We start from the raw sequence: 24,007 nt of genomic DNA on the forward strand, positions 1-24,007 counted from the left end.
CAGTGGCAACTTTCAGAAGTAGGTCTTTATTTCATTTTTACTTCGCATACAAATATACAACACTAAATTTGACAAAGACAATTAACATTTTCACCAAGGTCCAGCCCAAAATACACAAATTCTATAAAAATATTTTAAGACTCTGTTTAGATGTGGGACACTACAGTGTACATATAGTTGCCCCAGACACCAAGAGTTAAACCTGTGCCTACGAACCACTGGGATACATAAACCTGTGCCTACGAACCACTNAACAACACTAAATTTGACAAAGACAATTAACATTTTCACCAAGGACCAGCCCAAAATACACAAATTCTATAAAAATATTTTAAGACCCTGTTTAGATGTGGGACACTACAGTGTACATAAATCATAGTTGCCCCAGACACCAAGAGTTAAACTTGTGCCTAAGAACCACTGGGATACATAAACCTGTGCCTACGAACCACTGGGATACATAAACCTGTGCCTACGAACCACTGGGATAGAAACACTGTGCCTACGAACCACTGGGATACCTAAACCTGTGCCTACGAACCACTGGGATACCTAAACCTGTGCCTACGAACCACTGGGATACATAAACCGGTGCCTACGAACCACTGGGATACATAAACCTATGCCTACGAACCACTGGGATACATAAACCTGTGCGTACGAACCACTGGGATACATAAACCTGTGCCTACGAACAACTGGGATACATAAACCTGTGCCTACGAACCACTGGGATACATAAACCTGTGCCTACGAACCACTGGGATACATACCCCTGTGCCTACGAACCACTGGGATACAAACACTGTTGACTTTATAGTTGACTGGGGCTTTACTTTAAATCATTCACCCCTGAAATTTCATAATGAACTATTCCAACCTTTGAATTGGAAGAGTTCAAATGTGTTTCCACAGTTAAACTTGACACTGACCTTGCGTTTGGTGATTCCCTCCTTGGCGTTCTGTAGACTTTGTATACACGACTGCAGTGCTTCCTGAGACAGACCTTGGAATGTAGTCTTCTGTTAACACAAATGCAACTTAATGTAAATATACAAACAGGTAAACAAACATAACTTAATGTAAATATACAAACAGGTAAACAAACATAAGAAAACACTTGGGAACAGTAGGCAATTCTACATTAAGGGAGATAACTCTGCAACAAGAAAATAATTTATTTTTATTTTTGTAGACTCTTTAAACTGTATTACATGAAATGTTCTTGCGTATAAATATTCGTAATTTTCGTGGTTGCTAATGAACAACGAAAATAAATACAAACAAATTTCTATGATATACGTGTCTACTGTTTGTTAATATAGTATATCCATGAAACTTTGTACCACAAAACGCAAAACGATCTTAATGGCTTCATGAACATTTCGTGTTATACAGTATTTTAAATATGATTTTTTTTTTTTTTTTTTTTTATTAGATGAAGAGATGAGTGCATCTTTGAAATCAAAGGGTTCAAATCTCAATGTGCATATGTTCTTTTCACCCTTGGAACATGTGGTGACAAATTGGAGGTTATAGTTACCTATTTGATTGGTTTAAGGCACTGACCAACCAATAGGCTGATGCCTGTCCTTTGAAGATGACACTGGAGCAACACCTAACTTATACGCCAGTCAATTTTACCATTATGCTGCAGCACAATTCTATTGCTGTACATCAAAGGATCAAGGGCCCACTTGTATAAAACATCTCAACTCTTGAGATTTCCTCAAGTCTAAGATGTCCCATAGACAATACATTGCTTGAGATTTCCTCAAGTCTAAGATTTCCCATAGACAATACGTTGCTTGGGATTTTCCTTAACTTTGAGATGTTTTATACAAGTGGGCCAAGGTCTATTTCTACCATCCCAGAGATGGCCAGTACAGAACGTTCATTTCTGTCATGACTAATTCCAAGGGTGCGTATATGAAGAGAAGATACGAGTACCCAGAGCGAGACCCTTGAATTTCGAAGGTACGTGCTAAGTGGTGTTGTGTGTATATACTCACGTCTATACATCTGTAGAGTTTAGACAGGGTGACCAGTGTCCGGCGCACTGTCGGATACCACATACCATGGAGGTCCGCAGGAGATAGGGGCATCGACGTCCCTACAAAACCAAATACATCAAAAGCATGTTATATGTCACAAAGTACTGCTCTGGATTCTGCAGGGTGAAGCATCAGAAGATACATCTAGATAGATGTAGCATGTCATTGCTAACAAGTACTCCCCTTAACCCTCCAACCCTATGTCAACTTATATAAACTCTACCATTTCTTTTTCAGTGAAGGGATGGTGTACCAACTCAATTTGACTCTATTTCAAATGGGTTAACCTATTTTAACAATAATAGATGTCATATCAAGTAGTAACCCAAGATGCATAACCTGATTTGTTTGTGTTACGATCGCTATCACCATGACTCGTTTGCAGGAGATAGGAAAAGGTATGTTCACTTTTCAAACGGTAATCTATCTTGCTATTAACCCTTTTGACTCCTATCTAATTTTAATTTACCCTACCATGCATTGATCTGGATAAATCCATTATGGTAGACTACAGTGATGAAAGGATCAAAATGGTAAAAGGTGACTGACTACACTATTTCATCAAAACATTTCCATTCCTCATTTCTATTTCTTTTTCTTCCTTTTTTCTTCCGTGATATCTGTTGTTTGCCATTGAATAATTTCTACTGTTTAGTCCTTTACTAGTGTTGATGGTTCATCAATAAGTTACGAATCAATCATTCTACTAAACAGTGTTCTGTACCTACCTCGAGGTTACTATGGGTCCCTACACCACTAAACAGGGTTCTGTACCTACCCTAAGGGTGCTGTGGGTCCCTACACCCCTAAACAGTGTTCTGTACCTACCTCTAGGGTGCTGTGGGTCCCTTCACCACTAAACAGTGTTCTGTACCTGCCCTGAGGGTGCTGTGGGTCCCTACCCCACTAAACAGTGGTCTGTACCTACCCCGAGGGTGCTGTGGGTCCCTACACCCCTAAACAGTGTTCTGTACCTACCTCGAGGTTACTATGGGTCCCTACACCACTAACCAGTGTTCTGTACCCTGAGGGTGCTGTGGGTCCCTTCACCACGTAACAGTGGTATGTACCTTCCCTGAGGGTGCTGTTGGCCCCCAACTCCACTAAACAGTGTTCTGTACCTGCCTCGAGGTTACTATGGGTCCCTACACCACTAAACAGTGGTATGTACCTACCTTGAGGTTGCTATGGGTCCCTACACCTCTAAACAGTGTTATGTACCTCCCTCGAGGGTGCTGTGGGTCCCTACTACCTCGAGGTTACTATGGGTCCCTACTCCACTAAACAGGGTTCTGTACCTACCCTGAGGGTGCTGTGGGTGATCACCACGTAACAGTGTTCTGTACCTACCCTGAGGCTGCTATGGGTCCCTACATCACTAAACAGTGTTCTGTACCTACCTCGAAGGTGCTGTGGGTCCCTGGACCACGTAACAGTGTTCTTTACCTACCCTGAGGGTGCTGTGGGTGATCACCACGTAACAGTGTTCTGTACCTACCCTGAGGGCGCTGTGGGTCCCTACAACACTAAACAGCGTTCTGTACCTACCTCGAGGGTGCTATGGGTCCCTACACCACTAAACAGTGGTCTGTACCTACCTCGAGGGTGCTGGGGGTCCCTACACCACTAAACAGTGTACTGTACCTACCTCGAGGGTGCTGTGGGTCCCTACTACCTCGAGGTTAGTATGGGTCCCTACACCACTAAACAGTGTTCAGTACCTACCTTGAGGGTGCTGTGGGTCCCTACACCACTAACCAGGGTTCTGTACCTACCCTAAGGGTGCTGGGGGTCCCTACACCACTAAACAGTGTTATGTACCTACCCCGAGGGTGCTGTGGGTCCCTTCACCACGTAACAGTGGTATGTACCTTCCCTGAGGGTGCTGTTGGCCCCCAACTCCACTAAACAGTGTTCTGTACCTGCCCTGAGGGTGCTGTGGGTCCCTACATCACTAAACAGAGTTCTGTACCTACCCTGAGGGTGCTATGGGTCCCTACACCACTAAACCGTGGTATGTACCTACCCTGAGGGTGCTTTGGGCCCCCAACTCCACTAAACAGTGTTCTGTCCCTACCTCGAGGGTGCTGTGGGTCCCTACACCCCTAAACAGTGTTCTGTACCTACCTCTAGGGTGCTGTGGGTCCCTTCACCACGTAACAGTGTTCTGTACTTACCCTGAGGGTGCTGTGGGGCCCTACACCACTAAACAGTGGTATGTACCTACCCTGAGGGAGCTGTGGGTCCCTACACCACTAACCAGGGTTCTGTACCTACCCTAAGGGCGCTGTGGGTCCCTACACCACTAAACAGCGTTCTGTACCTACCCTGAGGGTGCTGTGGGGCCCTACACCACTAAACAGTGGTATGTACCTACCCTGAGGGTGCTGTGGCCACGCAACTCCACTAAACAGTGTTCTGTACCTACCTCTAGGGTGCTGTGGGTCCCTTCACCACGTAACAGTGGTATGTCACTCCCCTGAGGGTGCTGTGGGCCCCCAACTCCACTATACAGTGTTCTGTACCTACCTCGCGGGGGCTGTGGGTCCCTACTACCTCGAGGTTACTATGGGTCCCTACACCACTAAACAGTGGTATGTACCTACCTTGAGGTTGCTATGGGTCCCTACACCCCTAAACAGTGGTATGTACCTACCCTGAGGGGGCTGTGGGTCCCTACACCACTAAACTGTGTTATGTACCTACCCTGAGGTTGCTATGGGTCCTTACACCACTAAACAGTGTTCTGTACCCTGAGGGTGCTGTGGGTCCCTACAACACTAAACAGCGTTCTGTACCTACCTCGAGGGTGCTATGGGTCCCTACACCACTAAACCGTGGTATGTACCTACCCTGAGGGTGCTTTGGGCCCCCAACTCCACTAAACAGTGTTCTGTCCCTACCTCGAGGGTGCTGTGGGTCCCTTGACCGCGTAACAGTGTTCTGTACCTACCCTGAGCTTGCTATGGGTCCCTACACCACTAAATATCTGTTGTTTGCCATTGAATAATTTCTACTGTTTCGTCCTTTACTAGTGTTGATGGTTCATCAATAAGTTACGAATCAATCATTCTACTAAACAGTTTTCTGTACCTACCTCGAGGGTGCTGTGGGTCCCTACACCCCTAAACAGTGTTCTGTACCTACCTCGAGGGTGCTGTGGGTCCCTTCACCACGTAACAGTGGTATGTACCTACCCTGAGGGTGCTGTGGGCCCCCAACTCCACTAAACAGTGTTCTGTACCTACCCTGAGGGTGCTGTGGGTCCCCAACTCCTGCTACGACAGGTGGCCCCATTTCTTGTTGTTCCCCGTCCGCCTACACCACTAAACAGTGTTCTGTACCTACCCTGAGGTTGCTATGGGTCCCTACACCACTAAACAGTGTTCTGTATCTACCCTGAGGGTGCTGTGGGTCCCCAACCCCACTAAACAGTGTTCTGTACCTACCACGAGGGTGCTGTGGGTCCCCAACTCCTGCTACGACAGGTGGCCCCATTTCTTGTTGTTCCCCGTCCGTGATCTGAGCTACCTCCAGACTGGTGTTGGAGACATTAGAAAGTGACCTTTTGTGACCTTCACCTGTCGAGGACATAGAGGATGACCTTGACCTTTCCTTGGTATTCTGGCTGTTTTTAATGCCTTCTGCTATACTCTGAAAAAAATATTGAAGTTGTCATAGAAATATTTTGAATTGGAAGAGTTCAAATGTGTCTTTTAAAACTGTATGAGAACACAGTGATATCGTACGAACACAACTATGATAGACTGAGATGTCAAGGAGTATTTTATTGAAGTGATAATTAGGAAAATATATGTGGTGCCATAACCTTTAACTCATCCACCCCTGAAGACACATTTGAACTCTTCCAATTCTAAGGTTGGAATAGTTCAGACACCCAACCATAGCAGTTAAAGATCCCTGTCCCACTCCACTGCAAAGGTACTTCCATTGAGTTGGTTAGAGCTATGGTATAATGATCGGAGATTTGTGGGTTTCAAATCCTGGTTTGTTTAAATTACATTTTTACACCAATAATACTGCAATAGATTATTTTTTGTATATCTTACCTGGTTTTTTCCTGTCAGAATTTCTGTAAGCTATAGTCATGATGGATAAAAAAGTGTTCTAACGCATAGTTAAAGTTTCTGCTGGTGGGAGGTGGATCCTTAAAACAGCAACACGCTGAATGGTACCTACCTCCATCATCTCCAGCTTCTCTGGGTAGGCCAGGTCCCCTTGGGCAGCTTTATAGTTCAGGATGTCAGCCTTGATACAAATGTACGTCCTGTAAACAAGTCGCTCCTGCACATCCATCAGCATCTGTTTACAAATCATCTCGAATGCCACCAGCCCGTTGGCTGCAAAAAGATTCATGTGGAAGGTCATTTTGGTTACTGAGTAGAAGTTGTTTAAAGTTTTTAACATATTTGAACCCTGTGACCTTAAAAATGGGTGAAGGTCATTTATTTAAACAAACTTTGTAGCCCTTCATCCTAGTTTGCTTCTGCCCATATATCATCACCCTGGGCCATTTTAGTTATCGAGAAGAAGTTGTTTAAAGTTTTTAACATATTTGACCCCTGTGACCTTGAATATAAATGAAGGTCATTCATTTGGCCAAACTTGGTAGCCATTCACCCAAGCATGCTACTGGTCAAACATCATTTCCCTGTGCATTTTGGTTATTCAGAAGAAGTTGTTGAAAGTTTTTAACATATTTGACCACTGTGACATTGAAAATAGGTGAAGGTCATTTATTTGAACAAACTTTGTAGCCCTTCATCCCAGTTTGCTTCTGGCCAAATATCATCACCCTAGGCCTTTTGGTTAATCAGAAGAAGTTGTTTAAAGCAAAATATAGACGCGCTACGGCATAAGCTCACTTGGCCCTTCGGGCCAGGCGAGCTAAAAAACACATCATGCTTAAGATAATATTATGGTTTGGCTCATCTTCGCTAGCCATGGGTTACGATCCAGGTCTGATCCGGTCCACCTAGTCTCCAAGAAGAGTACATAGATCATACCAGATTGTAATCCTTGGCAGCTAGCGAAGATGGGTTTCGCTATGAAACCAAACAATTGATACAAATTAAAGATTGGAGATAATTAAAACATTCTTATAGAATACTCTTTGTGTAAGATTCTCAATTATTGTTTTTTTTTTTATTTATTTTAATTGACAGCTGATAATAATGCACTGGTGAAAATGGCTAGCTCCTCAATTCCTATACTTTTACATTCATGAAATCAACATGTATCTTGAGAATGACCCATTATCTGTATTAAGGATCCCTGGCCCAATGCTATCAAAACACTAGAAAGTTCCGCTGTAGATATTCATACATACACTGACTTCCCCTTAATTTCCTTTTGACTATAACTTGCATTAAGGATCCCTGGCCCACTGCTATCAAATCACTAGAGAGTTCCACTGTAGATATTCATACATACACTGACCTCCCCTTAATTTCCTTTTGGCTATAACTTTTGAAGGTCACTGGGCCAAGAAACCTGTCACTGTCCTGTCCTGGAAGCTCAGTGGGTTAAAGTGACTGTATCATGATCAGAGGTCCAGAGTTTGAATTCTTGACCCGTATTCATGAAACCGTTCTCATGCTCAAGCATTGATTTTGTGCTCAAGTCAAATTTCTTGTGCCCATTATAAATTAATTAAAAAAAAAAAAAATGTCAATGGTTTGGAAAATTATTGAGAAGACTTTTAGCCAAATTCTGTTTTCAATGTTTACAGTTGACTTTTTGATCGTTTGACATGACTTAAGCGAGCTAAAAGAAAGTTGGTTTTAGCACAGAATCCATGCATGGCCATGAGATCGGTTTCATGAATATGGGCCCTCGTCTTGCCTATTGTTATAAAAACTCAGACAACTGTTGTTGATTTTTGTTTGTTCATTTCATCTTTTTTATGTTTTCATAGAAAGTTCTACATTGGTTTCTTTTCAGAATTGGTATATTGAATCGATTGTCATGTCGATAAAAGATATATCCAATTCATAATACAATATTTGGCAGTGATGAGGGGATCCTTGAGTAGAGTTTCCACGAGTAGGTCCACGAGTAGGTCTATAAGTAGGTCTATAAGTAGGTCCACAAGTAGGTCTATAAGTAGGTCCACGAGTAGGTCCACGAGTAGGTCTATAAGTAGGTCCACGAGAAGGTCTATAAGTAGGTCTTTATATACAACTAAACACGCAAGAACAGTTTAACCTGTTTATTACTACATTTATAATACATACAAGCTACAAGTTTGGCGTATCAGGGGCTTCTCACTCTATACCAAAACGATTAAACTTACTAATAGGATATTTAAAATTTTTAAGAAGCTGGACTCTGAGTTGTCCCAGAGTAGCTAGCTACTTGATCGAGCAAGACTCCAAAGATACAGAGAAGCAACTAGACCCTGGACGATTCCAGAGAAGCTACTAGACTTTGCGAGCGACCCTGGGGAAGCTGCATGAGAAATGGAATATTCAACGACTACGGCTAGACCCTCAACGATATGAGAGAAGCTGAATATGTTAGCTAGACCCTCAACGATATGAGAGAAGCTGAAACATACTGTCGTAAAATACTACATGTATGCGATTAGGCCCGTAACGGGAATAGCCATGGAGCAAAGTCCGTCGTCTATGAATGCGCAACAAACTCCTTCAATGATTCAGAAAACTATGCTGTGGGGGCTCCAAATCCCTAACAGGGCATTCCCTCAGGCAGACGCTGATTGGTCAATCAGCAGCATCCCTCTCCTCTCATTAACATACATGCTAATTGGCAATTACATAATACACACAACTTACATTACAGAAAACATAGGCAGCAAGGCAAACTCATTGTATATAAACTATAGTTTAATATTAAAATATCAAACTATCATTATAAGTAGGTCTATAAGTAGGTCCACGAGTAGGTCCACGAGTAGGTCCACGAGTAGGTATATAAGTAGGTCCACGAGAAGGTCTATAAGTAGGTCTATAAGTAGGTCTATAAGTAGGTCCACGAGTAGGTCTATAAGTAGGTCTATTATAAGAGGACGTTATGCTTACCATTATTCTGTACGTGTTCCTCCAGCATCTCTATCTTGAGGATGGAACACAGCTCTGACAGTGTTTCCAAGTGGTTGATGTGGATGATGAGCGGTCGGAACATGTCATACAGACTGTTACACAGGTGTTCCAACATTTCACTGCGAAAACATAAACATTTGTTCGACTGATCTACACCTTCATGAAACTGTTGAAGAATAATCAAATCTACTACAGTGTGCCTGTAACTGGCTCTGGCTAAGATTCTGTAACATCCCAACCTTGGCTTTTGCATCAGGATAATGTTACAGAATGTTAGCCCTCCACCGAGCTGATCAAATCTTGCTCAGTTACAGGTGCCAAACTAATACAGGTATTTGTCTTCTTCGTATGGATTGAGCGTTTGGCAACTTAAAAATCTTTCCCCGAGGGTTGAGATTCCCCTATCACACCCACAATGGGTTGAATGATCCTTTTTCTCTTACCCTGTTCACCCATTGTGTATCATTTACATAATGTAATGTATTGTATCATTGTATCATTGACGTGACATCACACAAATGTTATAAATAGTAGAATTCCCTGTCTTAATTTAACCCTAGAGTAACGCAAGGATATCTCACACCGAGAAAAATGTGGATATACCTGTTCAGGGTAAACCAGATCTCACTCAGTTACAGGTAAAAACACAGGTAATAGATTTTAATATTTTTGGGAGAATATCTGAAGATCTCACTTGTAGACAGTGAAAACAGTCTAAACACAGTGATGTTAACTGTGTGCCTAACTGATCTTATGTGATAAATTTCCAAATGACGTTACTTGTATGAAATGAGAAAACAGTTCAAACTTGGGGCCAAAAAACATCTTATAGTCTCTACAACTTCCATGAATTCTGAGGTTTTTCTTTAGAATATAAACTCCTTAAACTTACTCTAGCTGGGAGGTTGGTTTGGAGAAGAAGTTGAAGTAGAGTTGGTGTTCATCCTCACATACATGGACCATAAACGCACATCCACTTCTCATCTGGAGGGATAAAAATAATGTTGTTAGGGTCAGCTGTACATTTAACAATCCTGTCAGTTGTACAAATTATTGAGTCTGTTGTATAAAACAACAATTATATCAGTTGTACAAATAATATTCAGTTGTACAAAACAACAACCATTACAGTTGTAAAAAAATAAATTTCAGTAGCTCAAATAACTAGAAAATGTCTTTATTAAAGACAAAAATGTCCCCCCCCCCCACCCCCCCGTTTCCGAAGTCGGTAAAATAATGACAATGAATTTGTTGACAAAATATCAATGGTTGGTTTAAAAGTAGCAACAGTGACATCCAAAGTATCCTCACATTCAACCTTTCTTCATACTTTGATAAAATATGTTGCGAAATGAAATCAATAGAGCCCTGACAATGAACCACTAGAGGGCTAGATACAACAGGACGCTGGAGGATGGTTGGAAGGCACAGCGGATAGGGCACTCACATTTCACCAAGACAACCAGGGTTTGATTCCCGATCAGATGCGAATATGCAGGGGTCATCTGCCCGACCACGTGGGTTTTCTCCAGGTACTTTGGTTTCCTCCCACATGAAGACCCTCGCACATCATAAGGGCAAACAAGAGTGATTGGTTACCAAGTTGAAGATTGTTTGACAGGTCCAGTACATACTTACCAGAGCACAGTGGTAGCAGGCATGTTTGGTAACCATTGGTTACCAAGTTGAAGATTGTTTAACAGGTCCAGTACATACTTACCAGAGCACAGTGGTAGCGGGCGTGTTTGGTAATCATTGGTAACCAAGTTGAAGATTGTTTAATAGGGCCGCTACATTCTTTCCAGAGAAGTGGTCGCATGCATGTTTTTAGACCAGGTTGAAGATTGTTTAACAGGCCCATTTAGTACATACATACCAAAGCACAGTGGTCGCGGGCGTGTTTGGTGGTGAAGTTGAGGATTGTTTCATGCACAGACACAGCCAGTTTATACATACCAGAGCACAGTGGTCGCGGGCGTGTTTGGTGGCCAGATCAGTTACAGTGGATGACACACTCGGTCCCAGTAGAACTTCCCTCTGTTGAAAGTAACACTGGTGACAGTCGGCCAGTATCTGTACATACCTGTTAATCAGATGTATTTATAACACAAGTAAAAACCTTAGTGTAGCCAAGATGTACCAAAATTTGACTACCATTTATTCTGTGGCTATTTATCTACATCTGACCAGAAAATGTGTGGCCTTATATTACAAGAGCTGTTAGAGAACAGCATTGCTAACCTATTGGTAGTATATGTTATTTATACAAGATAGCAAATAGTAATAGAAACACATGCAGAGTAACACCTCAATATAGTGCCCCCTGCCCATCGTTTCATTTCATGAAAATATGGTTGAGCACATCGCTTACACTCCATATAAGTGCCTCAACCTTATAAAAGACAACAGCCTATTGATGGTGGTGATCCAACAATGAACAAGAGAAACTTGCCTAAACAAGAGGCCCATGGGCCTTAACGGTCACCTGAGTCTACAGTAGTTATTTTTGTTGTTGAAATATGTACCAATTTGAGTAAAAAATAGTATAATGTTAACTTAACTTTGTCAGGACCATGAGCTGATCATTCCTACCAACTTTCAGTTCAATCGGCCCAGCAGAACTTGACTTTAAGTTGGAAATGTAAAATGTTAACGGACGTCGGACGAAAACGGATAGCAATAGGTCCCTTGAGCTAAAGCTCAGGTGACCTAAAAATTAAACCAAGTCCAATTAAGCTGTATTTGGCCCCTAAGATATGACAATAAAATTCAGCACATTGCTTACACTTCATATACCATATGAGATGAGAAAATGTATATTTTGTGATGTTTTAGAAGACGAGTATCATTTTATTATTGAATGTAATCAGTTTTCTGAGGTAAGGACACCGTTCATTCCAAGAAGATACTATACTAGGGAAAGATTTGTGGATTTAACTACATCATCTAATGTTGCAATTGTTAGAAATCTAGCAATTTATGTTTTCAAGGCAAACGAGATCAGAAATAACATTCTTTTTAATAATTAACTCTGGGCGACTGGGTATTTATTCTGTACGTGTTTCTGGTAACTTTATCCTACATTCTGTATTTTTGTTACGCACATACTCAATTCGTTAAATATTTATTTGATTTCCAAGCCAAGTGTATACATTTAACCACTGTGTAGCATTGGTTAATGGCATCGAGAGTTATCTCCCATTGATCACATATGTAACACAACTGTTTTTAGGTACAAACTTTTAACATTATACAAACAATATGTACTTTCTCTATTGCTATGAAACACGTGGTAATAGATATCTGGTTGCCTAAATATGGGTAGATTGAAAACAAGTCCTCGTACCTGTCGCTGCATGTATGTGTATTATACCAATTACAAATATATTTCTTTGTCCATGTTCATGTTCCACTCCACCTGTACCACCTATGTGGATTGTTATTATGTAATGCACAAAGGCATTTTTGCCTATTGCTTAATAAAAAAAATATATATATTTAAATGCCACAACCTTATAATAGACAACAGCCTATTGATGGTGGTGATCCAACACTGAACAAGAAAAACTTGCCTAAAAAATTAAACCAAGTCCAATTAAGCTGTATTTGGCACCTAAGATATGACAATAAAGTTCAGCACATTGCTTACACTTCATATAAGTGCCTCAACCTTATAATAAATAACAGTGTATGGAGGGTGATGATCCAACACTGTCTGGAAAAACCTTGTCCAAAAACTTAAACCCGAAGTGGAACACCATCGCCGATGGAACTACATTTAATCTACGAATAGGCGAGCTAAAAAAGTTACATATTGTGTTTGTAGAATCCAGTGCCTGAATGGCAAAAAATGTAATAAACTGTCTTCATTGGACCCAAGTACCATAAGATCTATTACAGATATTCACTCCGGAACTTACTCGGGACTTTTATCAACTCGCTGCTCCAGTTCTTCCATCAATGATTTGACACGAGGAGCATTGGCGCGAAACTTTCCGTAGAACAGTGTGAAGGCGTTGTCACCAACATTGAGAGTATCCTGTAAACGGGTCATATTGTTACAATATATATATTTATGCAACTGTATAAACAGATTGTAAAAAAACATATCTAAGAATTTCAAGCTCATAAATCTCAGTCGATTGAAAAATAAGTTTTTACACATAAAAATACTGTAACAGCGAAAATTATCGCGGATTGAAGTGTCCACATTTTTCGGATCGAAAACAACTATCCTGAAAATATCCAAACAGAAATATTTAAGAAATAATCAACATATGTGCATGCATTTAATATGGTGGAGTGAAAATATTGTTTGAAACAAGCTATTTGGATCGATATGTCTCCTCTGTGCCCCGTTTTGAGCATCAATGCACATATCAGAGAAACTAACTTAAACGCAAAAATTTCATGTTGATGGAGATGCTGACAAAGTCAATGAACCATGAAAGGTAGGCGGCATCCAGCATTTGATGCATGGGTTAAGATGTACTACCTAAGATGCATCTATGTTCCAGGTTTGGTTGGTCTAGCTTTCAGTGAAACTAAGTTAAACACCAAAACTTAATGTTGATGCGGTCGCCGCTGTTGACCAAAGTCTTGCTTCCGCTGTTTTGTGGCGGCGAGACAAAAAATAAGATGCAAATGTCACTTGCAGCCTGAGCTATTATTTTTCACACATTTACCGATCCCAAGTTATATTTTCCACCACAATATACAAACATATATTGATCCCATCTATTCTATCTAGTAAAATGTAATGAAAGTATCTTTTGCATCTGCCTCAGTGAATAAACAATGCAAGGTGACCTCAATAATCTAATTATTCAAATCAGGCTGTTCCTTTAATTTGTGCATGCAAATATTTGTCCAGATAGCATAAAACCTTAAATCTTAGCAAATCAAAGGCATAATATGTGAGGTAGTATACATCCTTAACTCACAACACAAATCACAAGTGTATTGTGTAAAGAAGTATAAATCCTTAAATCTAACGCAAATCATATGTATAATGTGTAATGAAGCAAATTATCCCGATTCTATCATAAAATCACAGGTATAATGTGAAATGAAGTATATCCCTTTCACCACTGTAGACTAGAATGGGCATGCACACATCCAGATCAATGCATGGTAGAGTCTACTAAAGCTACATAGGGATGAAGGGGATATTACCCAGCAAGGTGACCTCAACCTCATGTGTAAGGTAGCATAAATCCTTAATTCAAACATAAATCAAAGGAATAATGTATAAGGTAGCATTCAAGTCAGTTCTTTTATTCGTAGAGAAGCACATCTGAAATAAATGACTACAAATAAATAATTTCAAATGTCACGAAAATCCATGTGAAATGCACTCGAAACGTTATTCGGCTATTCATACTTGGAAGAAACAATGTACCAATAATTTTAGTTCAATATTTTCTCCTTTGTTTTACACAAGACAACCTAGGTACTGGTTCTTCTGACCCTATGACCTTAACCTATATTACTGACCTTACTGGGTTGAACTTGCTGCGTAGCTGTTTGTAATATGTGTACCACATGACCTTTGATCAGGTTTAAAGCCCGAGCGAGGCAGTGTCTGAACTTTGCCAGGTAAACTGAAGATTCTTTACAGCGTGCCTGAAAATATAACACAGAGTTAGAATAATTGTCCAACTAAAAATAATTTTAAACTCCATAGAGTATACCATGTCAATTTTTGTAAACAATAACTATCTTGTTATAATAATAAGAATTCAAGGTTCTTGTATACCTAGCTCGTAGGTTGTCTTCAAGCAGTTTTCAAATTATTATCCGCGGTTATAGGGCCTTTGCCACCAGCCAATATCTTTCTCAACTCTCTTGGGAGCATACAGACAGTGCTGCTATTACGGCGTTCATAGCTAGCATTCAACAATTCTAGCACTGCCCAACCACATACTCACTTACAGCTGAGTAGACTGGAACAAGCGGAGTAAAACATCTTGACTTGAACCCGCAACCCTTTGGTCACAGTATCTTAATATTGAGGGTAATTAATTATATGTAGTATTTTCTACTTACATTATTAGATACATACAGTATTTTCTACTTACATTATTAGATACATACAGTATGCACTCGTCTAAGCGGGACAACATTGGGACAAAGGATTCATTGGTGACAGCCAGAGTGGAAGAATCAAGTTTCTGAAACAAGGAAAAGAAAGTTATACAAAAAATGGTCTGAAGATCACACCGACAGATACATTAAAAAATACATGATTCTTCGTTATTTCATTTTTAATACACTCAAACATCATCCAACAAGAGTGATTCATATAAGTTAAAATACATTGTAACTTGTTCATAATTGTTGTAAAATAAATACAGTTAAATATTTTACTTTGATTTACGGTAAACCTCTGGTCAGTTCGAATAGGCGGCCTTCATACTTGTCTCTGCTTTGCAATTTAACTTAATAATTGATTATCAATATGTAAGTAAATATAAGAAAGATATATATACCATTATTCATCTCCAGATTTGCAAATATATATCGCAATAAGGCCGTCGTTATTCCGTATCAATGACTTGACTGTTGGCCGTGATTTTTGCCGATGTCAACTTGGATAGTTCGAACTACGCTTTATTTAAGTGGCTATAAATTTGAAAAGGATTGACAATATTTATTTTATCTTATTCGAACTGACCTAAGGTTTACCATATTAGTTGTAATTTTGAATGTTTTCTTAATAGCGAAAGGGTCTTGTTTATACTTAGAAACAGCGAGAATTTTTTTTCATGAAAATTTTATCCATGAATTGAATATAAGTAGTAATATATAAGGGAGGAAAATATGGCCTTTGCTGTAAGTTCGACACATCGAGAAATTGTAATCTTCGAAGTTCGATTTATGGAAGTTTGACTATCTTTTATTTTATTTTTAAAGTAAGAATTTCTAAATCAAATATATAAATGTGTAAGTGTTCAGAGATATCTCTAATGCACTAGGTTTATTGTTTGCAGAACAGATGTTAGCTATGATTTTAACCAGAAAAATACCATACAGCTACTGATAGCCGGCTTTCAGATTGAACAGGTATGTGACGAAATGATCAACTTAAGGAATGTATAATCCCCTGGCCTCTGTACAAATTAGATTCTCAAAACGCTTAATCATTGTGTTTATCCCAAATAAGGTCAATACATCAGTGATTATATACAGGTGTCACATACAAGAGACGGTGTTCTCGTTAAGGATCCACGCCCCACTGCACTGTGGTTTGTCACATATGCAGTAACCTCCCCTTAATTTCGTTTAGGCTACAACTGTAGCACTGTTGGTCCAGCACACTTCTCTTGACTAGAAAGCTCAGTTGGTTAGAGTGACAGTTTGAAAATTAGAGGTTCAGGGTTCGAATCCTGGTTTAGCCATGCTGACATTTTACACAGAATACTATTGTTCATTTTACTATTTTTATTTTGTCTCTATTATTTTTCACAAAAATCCAGCGAGGTATACTTTTCTTTTCAGGAATAGTATATCAAAACTAAAGTCATACTGGAAAAAATAAGTTTAAAATGCATATGATAGCTTCAGGTTTTGGTAGTGGTATGGGGATCTTCAAAGTAGCCTGCAACAGCTGAACCAGCAATTTTGTTCAGAAAATGTATGGGTCAATTGCAACACAATAGCATGTTGACATTCAACCGACTATTCATAACTCATTCAACCCTGAATTTTCATAATGAACTATTCCAACCTTAGAATTGGAAGAGTTCAAATGTGTCTTCAGGGGTGAATGAGGTAAGTCAAAACACAGTGATATTATGCTAACACAACTATGATAGACTGAGGTGTCAAGGAGTATTTTAGTGAAGTGATAATTAGGAAAATATGTGTGGTGCCATAACCTTTAATTACTCATTCACCCCTGAAGTTTCATAATGAACTCTTCTAATTCTAAGGTTGGAATAGTTCATTATGAAACTTCAGGGGTGAATGAGTTCCTACAAACTTGTCCCTCAGTTTTGATTTTAGCTTAGCTCTCACAAAGATTACATGAGAAACACCCCTCTGATGGGAGGGTTTATCCTTATCTAACATTTTAGAACTGCTCACACGCCTATTGACTTATACTCTATTGACCATTTAATCATGCTTAATATTCTTTCTATTACAATCCCCATTCCTTAAAGAGACAGAACAATAACCTTAGAGTTTTGCTTGTTGTAGCACTTTTGATACCTTTAGTTTTATGTTACTAACCCTTATTTCTGTTCCTTTAATCATCTCTTGCATTGTAAATACTGTAATACTATAACTCATATATTCACATTTACTATGATACTTTTATATAATCTTTCAGTGCATCACACTGAAAATTTTTAGCACTTATTCTATTATGCACCAATCAAAAATGGCTGAACCTTTTCACCCTTTCAGGCTTTAACTCCTAACATGTTGTTGATGTCACAATTGTTATTTATTGTTCTAGTCACATGACCTTTACTGCCATTGTACCATAGTTGCAAACATCACGTAACTGTGCTCTGAAGACGGCCTCCCTTTGGCCGAAACATGTCAGCGTGTAGGATGTAAATCAAACATTACATTTTGTAATGGATTCAGTGGTGTTGAATCCTCAAAATTGAAGGCACGAAAATAGCTGTTTGATTGGTCTCAGGTAAAAAAAGACCTGACCAATCGCTAGGCCGATACCTGTCCTTTAAAGATTACAAAAGAGAGACACCCGACTTCAAAGCCTGTCAATGTTTACCGTTACGTGACCACGAAATTCTCTTGATGTACATCAAAGGATCGAACTAGTCTTCTTGTCTCATCAACAAGGTGGCGCACACTGAGCCTTCAATTTTGCTATGACATATTCCAGGGGTGTAGAGAGCGAAAGTGAGCGTAACCCCTGGATACCGAGGATGGTGGTGTTGTTGCTCATCATTTCTTTTTTCATTTGTTACAACTAAGATCATTTAGAGTCCCTTATTTGTAAATACAGCTAACAATTGATTTCGGTGAAAAAACTGATGTCACTTACTGAAGATATTCGGTCCAGCTCATTGAAGTAAGACAATTTATTACTGATGTTTTCTGCAGTGTTGATGAGTCGTGTCTGCAAAAACAAATGCCAACACATGGATTATGTACACAATACAGCTTATTATAGGCCCTCCTAGTAATTACAATGTACAGTTTCTTTTGGGGTAGTTAAGGGGACAAACAGATAGCCCTTAATACTATACCGCATATTAAACTTACTTTAGGCGAGCTAAAATGGAAAAATCTTGACGAGTTTCAAAAGTTTCATATGAAATGAAAACGAATGTAAGATCCTTTTTATCACATAGGGGTAATCAAGATTTGTGGCATTTATTTGTGTAAAACGACAATTTTCATGCAACCTTGAAATGTAAAAAGCCGCCATTTTTGTCTCATGTGCGTAAGTGTGCGACGTCATATACTTGTCCTAGGTGTGACGTCACAATTGAAACTTACAACCAATCACAGGGCTGAAAGGTCATATTACATGGGTTAATACACAAACAAATATGACATGGGTATATTCACTGGATAGCACAGTACATTATGTGATAAATTATGATATGTCTCAGTCTTGCATTGTAATAAATAGGAATCAGTAATTAAGTGTAGATCAGGTTATCATTTTGCATCACACATACTGTACCTACAATACTGACTGATTCGTCATGATTTTCTCTGATCGTTCATGGTTCAACCACGACATGAAACATTTCAACAGTAATTGAAATATGGAGTAAACCTGATAGTTAAAATACTGATAGTTTTTACCATTAATTGCATTGAAAAGCACTTCTGCATGTAGCTAGTTATGAAAACAAATTACTGCAGTTTATCAACTTCGATAAATGCTTTCCTATTTATTTTCCTTTCTCGGTATATGATCCTTCATCTTTCATTTGAGAAAACCTGCTAGGTGATCCTAAATTTTGAAGCAATATGTGCCCAACACTTCTAGAATAATAGTTCATGTTTTCTCTCAATCCATTCACAAGTTTCTTTAGGATAGAATGTCTGATACCTGTTCCGCGAGCAGATGTTCGCAGGCATCATGGAGGGCATTTGTCTTTGTGGAGACGTGGATATAGTGGGCCTGAAGACTAGTGAGGTAGTCTAAGGCAGTGCCCACTTCTTCAAGGACTTGGTCACATTGTTTCTGGTACTCTCTCAGCTCCTCTATGTAACGTCTACAAGTAAATTAATTTATTAACATTATATAGTTATATAAGCAGTAGAGCTGCAACGATTTATTGTGATATTTTATATATGGTACAGTACACAATTTTATCGAGAGGTCACACTGCATCTACAATATTTACACTATATGGTTATGTTAGTCGTAGGGCTGCAACTATATACATGTGTATTGTGATATTTTATATAAGGTACGGAACCCAATATTTTTTGGAGATCACGATACACCTACCATATTTTCCAGATTTTGTCGTTTCTGCATTTCGTCGACTCATATCCTTTCCCACATGGCGAGTGACAGCTTCAGCTTGGCTAGCTGCGGGAACCGTAGCTTCTATGTCCGATTTTGTTTGTTTGTTATCGGACCATAGTCGTCCGATAACAATAAAAAAAGAACAAGAGGCCCAATGGGCCTGCATCGCTCACCTGGTATAAAACTCATGCTTGTAACCTTAAAAGTGATCTAAAATAAAGCTACAGGCAAAATATCAGTATTTATGATTAAAATTCGTTCAAAAGACCCTGTTATTTTTTTTTTAAACATTTCACCCCTGTGATTGAAAGTCGAACAAAGTCATTATGTTGAACACATTGTATAGGCTTTCATCTCAGGATGCAACTTGCAAAGTATAAACATCCTGGGACCCATGGTTATTCATAAGAGGTTGTTTAAAGATTTTAAACAAATTTGACCCCTGTGACCTTGAATATAANCAGAAGAAGTTATTTAAAGGTTTTTTAAGACAATTGACCCCTGTGACCTTGAATATAATTGAAGGTCATTCATTTGAACAAACTTGGTAGCCCTTCACCCTAGCATGCTACTGACCAAATATCATCTCCCTGGGCAGTTTGGTTATTGAGAAGAAGTTGTTTAAAGTTTTTAACATATTTGACCCCTGTGACCTTGAAAATAGATGAAGGTCATTTATTTGAACAAACTTGGTAGCCCTTCATCCCAGTTTGCTTCTGGCCAAATATCATCACCCTAGACCTTTCGGTTATTAAGAAGAAGTCGTTTAAAGTAAAATATTGACGCCGGACGACGGACGGACGACGGACGCCGCACCACGGCATAAGCTCACTTGGCACTTCGTGCCAGGTGAGCTAAAAATCGGACATAGAAGCTACGGTTCCCGCAGCTAGCTTGGCATGCACATCGAAAGACGTGAATTGTGTATTTTAAAAGTCATGCTCATTTTGGACAAAATCTGTTTCCTGTTGTAACTTTTCATTGAAAAATTTGCACCATATCTTTTCCCTTTGCTTCTTCTCTTACTACACGTATCCCAATACATATTGCATTATGACCACAGTATTGTGATACGTATCATATCGTCATGTTAATGCATCGGTGCAGCCCTAGTTATAATTAGTAGTATTAAGTGTCTGCGAGTACTCAGCTTTTTCTCACTATTTTTGGAAATTGGGCCCAAGGCAGGCTTTGGAAATTGAGAATTAAGTTTTGTAGCGACCAATTTGGGATTTTTCTAAATTATGCCAAAATATTACTGATTTTGTATCAAAAAGACTAAAACATTCTTATTTATGATAAACATCCTTATCTATGATTTTTTTCTCCCTTTTAGATGTTGCTGCTGCACCGTCATCTGAATGACAAACTGAGAATTAATTTCTTTAGAAATAAACACTGCTCCCAGCTAGCCATTTTTTTTTTAGAAAGTTATCAAATATGTGTTTTTCTGTACTGGGATTCCATTTGTTTGGAATTTAACAAACAACATGAAAATATTTATTTTTAAGCAAATATTATCAAAAATGTTTATCGTTAAATTTCCACAGCATAGGCTATTGATGGACAAGAAAAGTCTGGTTTGGTTTGTTTGTGTTTCAGTCCTATTAACAGCTGTGATCATTTAAGGACATGTTCTAGGTTTTGATGGTGGGGGAAAACCAGAGTACCCAGAGAAAAACCGCCGACCTGCGGCCAGTACCTAGCGACTTTCCCACAAAGACAGCGAACTCGCGACCAAGTGGTGGAGGATTACTAGGCTAGTGATCGTAAATGGTCAGAGGTCTTAACAACTCGGCCACTGCGGCCCCTGTATATTATCTATGGATCTCAAAATTAAATTCCAATTCAATATGAATTTAATGTTTCTTACCTATAAGTTATCTCTTCATCTCTCTCAATATCTTCTTCCACAGTGGAAAACCAGGAGAAAAACTGAAACATTATCAACAACAATGCATGTATATGGTAAATGATTATCAACCAAGGAAACATTAATAAAGTTACAATCATCTGATGTATGTGTTGTGTGATATTTTTACAATCTAACAAAGTTAGTCCATACAGATTCATTCTCAAACAGAAGATATATTAAAAAGGCAAATGTCTTGCTAAATTCAAATTGAAGAGAACACATCAAAATAAATGCATATATAGTAGATTTTTTTTCTGCAGTGTAATTTTCATTGTAAGACTGAACCATTAAATTCTGGCCATCCATGCTTTTTGCTTGGAAACATCAAAAATAAACGAATCCGAGAAAAGTATGCTTAAAACAGATGGTATTAACTGTACGGAAACAAAAGTTTAACGGACAGACCAAAGCTATACCATTATCCTAGTTTTGTTTTGTTTACAGCTCAAAATATATATTTATTTTACTAGAAAATTAATCTTAACAGCAGATGTTCTAAATATTTGAGTCACAAATGAAAAATTCCTATAAAAAATCTTTCGAGCACCTTAATTTTTGGATACCAGGTAGGATTTTACCAGTATTCTTTTTACCATTACCTGTTGAGCTGTGTCAATTGTATCGGTGTCACTGGACAGAGTGAAACCCTTTGTTTCCTGGGAGTCACTGTTCAGCTGGGAGGGAGGAGTTTTAGACATTGCCAATGGAACTTCATCCTCTGGAAGCTGATAATATAAACAAACAAAAATAAATATCTAATCACTATTCACTTTTATCATGTCTTTGCTATACTGATAATAATAATAATTATTAATATAGTTTAAACTTTATATATTTCACAACAAAAATGAAACAAGTTTTTACAACAACAAATTCTAAGCGTACATGTTTTTATTGTATAAGCTTAGTGTAAAGTGTATAAACAAACTCACAGTCATGAGTCAATGTAAATGTGCTTTCAGAAATAATTAGACTAACATATTCAGGTAATCATATTTTAACCTGCCCCTGTATCGTAAGATATTGAAATTTATATGTAGATCTTCCATGGTGTAAATCTGTTACCAGATTTCTCAGACGCCTGTGCCGCTGGCAACTGAAGATATTTCATCAATAACCGGACCAATGGAAAGATTGCATATACAACTTATTCTATTCATATATATATTATTACGAGAAATTATACCATCTTATATTCATATCATAAGGTAAAATCCTTAGGACCTTTTGTTATCTAAGTAATTAAGATCTATACTAGAGGACCCCGTTGGAAATAAGCTGCCACCCAGCTTTCATGGGATATCCTAGGTTAAAGCTTAGACAAACAGATACATTGTATTTATAGTGCTCCAAAATTTGTGATATTAACGTTGATGTGATAATCTAAATACTGTGATAAATCTGTGATCATATGTGATATTTGTACCTGTATCTTGCTTTTACCGAATAAATATTATTATTATTATTATACAAACATCAAACGATTGACTGCTTCAGTGTGTTTACACTGCTAAACAAGTGAAAAACCATAATGAAGTTGTAAATAAATATTCCGGAACAAAAACAGATCGACAGCTGATTGATCAGGCCAAAGGCCGGTTTGTCTCGGTAGTACTGACATCTTTAGGGAATGGCCTTTCTGAAGTTTTGGATGTCAGTTCCACTAGACCATCCTTCTGAGTGCCTGTGAGAGGAGCTTTGGAGTCAGTGGTTGATTCCCATGCATGCAAACGATCGCGTATCACTCTCTGGTTGACAGGCAAAGCCAACGTGTCCGCCATCATTGGTAGGTTGTGTACAATTTACGAAATAGTGGTAATTTCAACGGAACGTATTCTATCTTATTTCTACCTCATATATTAATAATTACAAACAATTATGAATCAAAACAGAAAGAAAATATCAATCCGTATTACGTCAAAGCGTGAAAAAATACGAAAGATATATAAAATAAAAATATGATTGATACAAATTACGGAATGAGATTTGAAAGACATTGTATATTGTTGGCGGGAAATTTTACCTTTTTCTATTTTGAAATGGGTTTTTTTACGTAGAATTTGGATCCTTGGAGGGATTTTGTGAAAACAATTTTGTTTGAGGACATGGATAATTCATGTCTTCTAAACGTGTTTCGTCTGCTGTTAGAATAGGCAGATGCTTTATTTTTGCTCTGTTTGCATTGGGATCCGTACACGAAAAATACCGAAAGTCGATTTAAACCCCTAAAGCATATAGAATTACTCTGAGCACCTTAGTTTAGGTCTAAATATAGTTGCAAGTCCTCATGTTGGAGAGGTCACCCAGCAGGGTACCGGCGTGAACTCTAACCATCCTTTTAATAGGCCAGCCGTGTGCATAGTCGGAGCGATTTCAGAATTACTTATATTTAACATAAGAAAAAAATGTATGTCTTTGGATTCAAACTGATCATATTATAAAAGAATAAACATACGTTTTTCTATATTAGTTACTGTTTATC

At 38.7% G+C, this 24,007-nt stretch overlaps 1 protein-coding gene across 2 annotated transcripts in view; it reads right to left on the bottom strand.

Moving 5' to 3' along the window:
• The window catches only part of LOC110452257 (conserved oligomeric Golgi complex subunit 3-like), a 37,357-nt gene extending 14,044 nt beyond the window's left edge, over positions 1–23,313 (bottom strand). For both annotated transcript variants that reach the window (XM_021500663.1, XM_021500662.1), the window contains exons 1-15: positions 23,145–23,313; positions 22,125–22,250; positions 21,484–21,545; positions 19,185–19,350; positions 18,162–18,236; positions 15,220–15,312; positions 14,636–14,764; positions 13,060–13,178; positions 11,096–11,222; positions 10,032–10,123; positions 9,119–9,258; positions 6,255–6,415; positions 5,504–5,708; positions 2,013–2,113; positions 933–1,022 (exon numbers count right to left, since the gene is read on the bottom strand). In XM_021500663.1, the coding sequence (XP_021356338.1) occupies positions 933–1,022; positions 2,013–2,113; positions 5,504–5,708; positions 6,255–6,415; positions 9,119–9,258; positions 10,032–10,123; positions 11,096–11,222; positions 13,060–13,178; positions 14,636–14,764; positions 15,220–15,312; positions 18,162–18,236; positions 19,185–19,350; positions 21,484–21,545; positions 22,125–22,250; positions 23,145–23,309 (1,851 nt within the window). In that variant the 5' untranslated portion in view covers positions 23,310–23,313. The remainder of the gene's footprint in view (positions 1–932; positions 1,023–2,012; positions 2,114–5,503; positions 5,709–6,254; positions 6,416–9,118; positions 9,259–10,031; positions 10,124–11,095; positions 11,223–13,059; positions 13,179–14,635; positions 14,765–15,219; positions 15,313–18,161; positions 18,237–19,184; positions 19,351–21,483; positions 21,546–22,124; positions 22,251–23,144) is intronic.
• Positions 23,314–24,007: the final 694 nt, after the last annotated feature.

Source organism: Mizuhopecten yessoensis, unplaced genomic scaffold (genome assembly GCF_002113885.1).
Source record: "Mizuhopecten yessoensis strain PY_sf001 unplaced genomic scaffold, ASM211388v2 scaffold6505, whole genome shotgun sequence".
Lineage (NCBI taxonomy): Eukaryota > Metazoa > Mollusca > Bivalvia > Pectinida > Pectinidae > Mizuhopecten > Mizuhopecten yessoensis.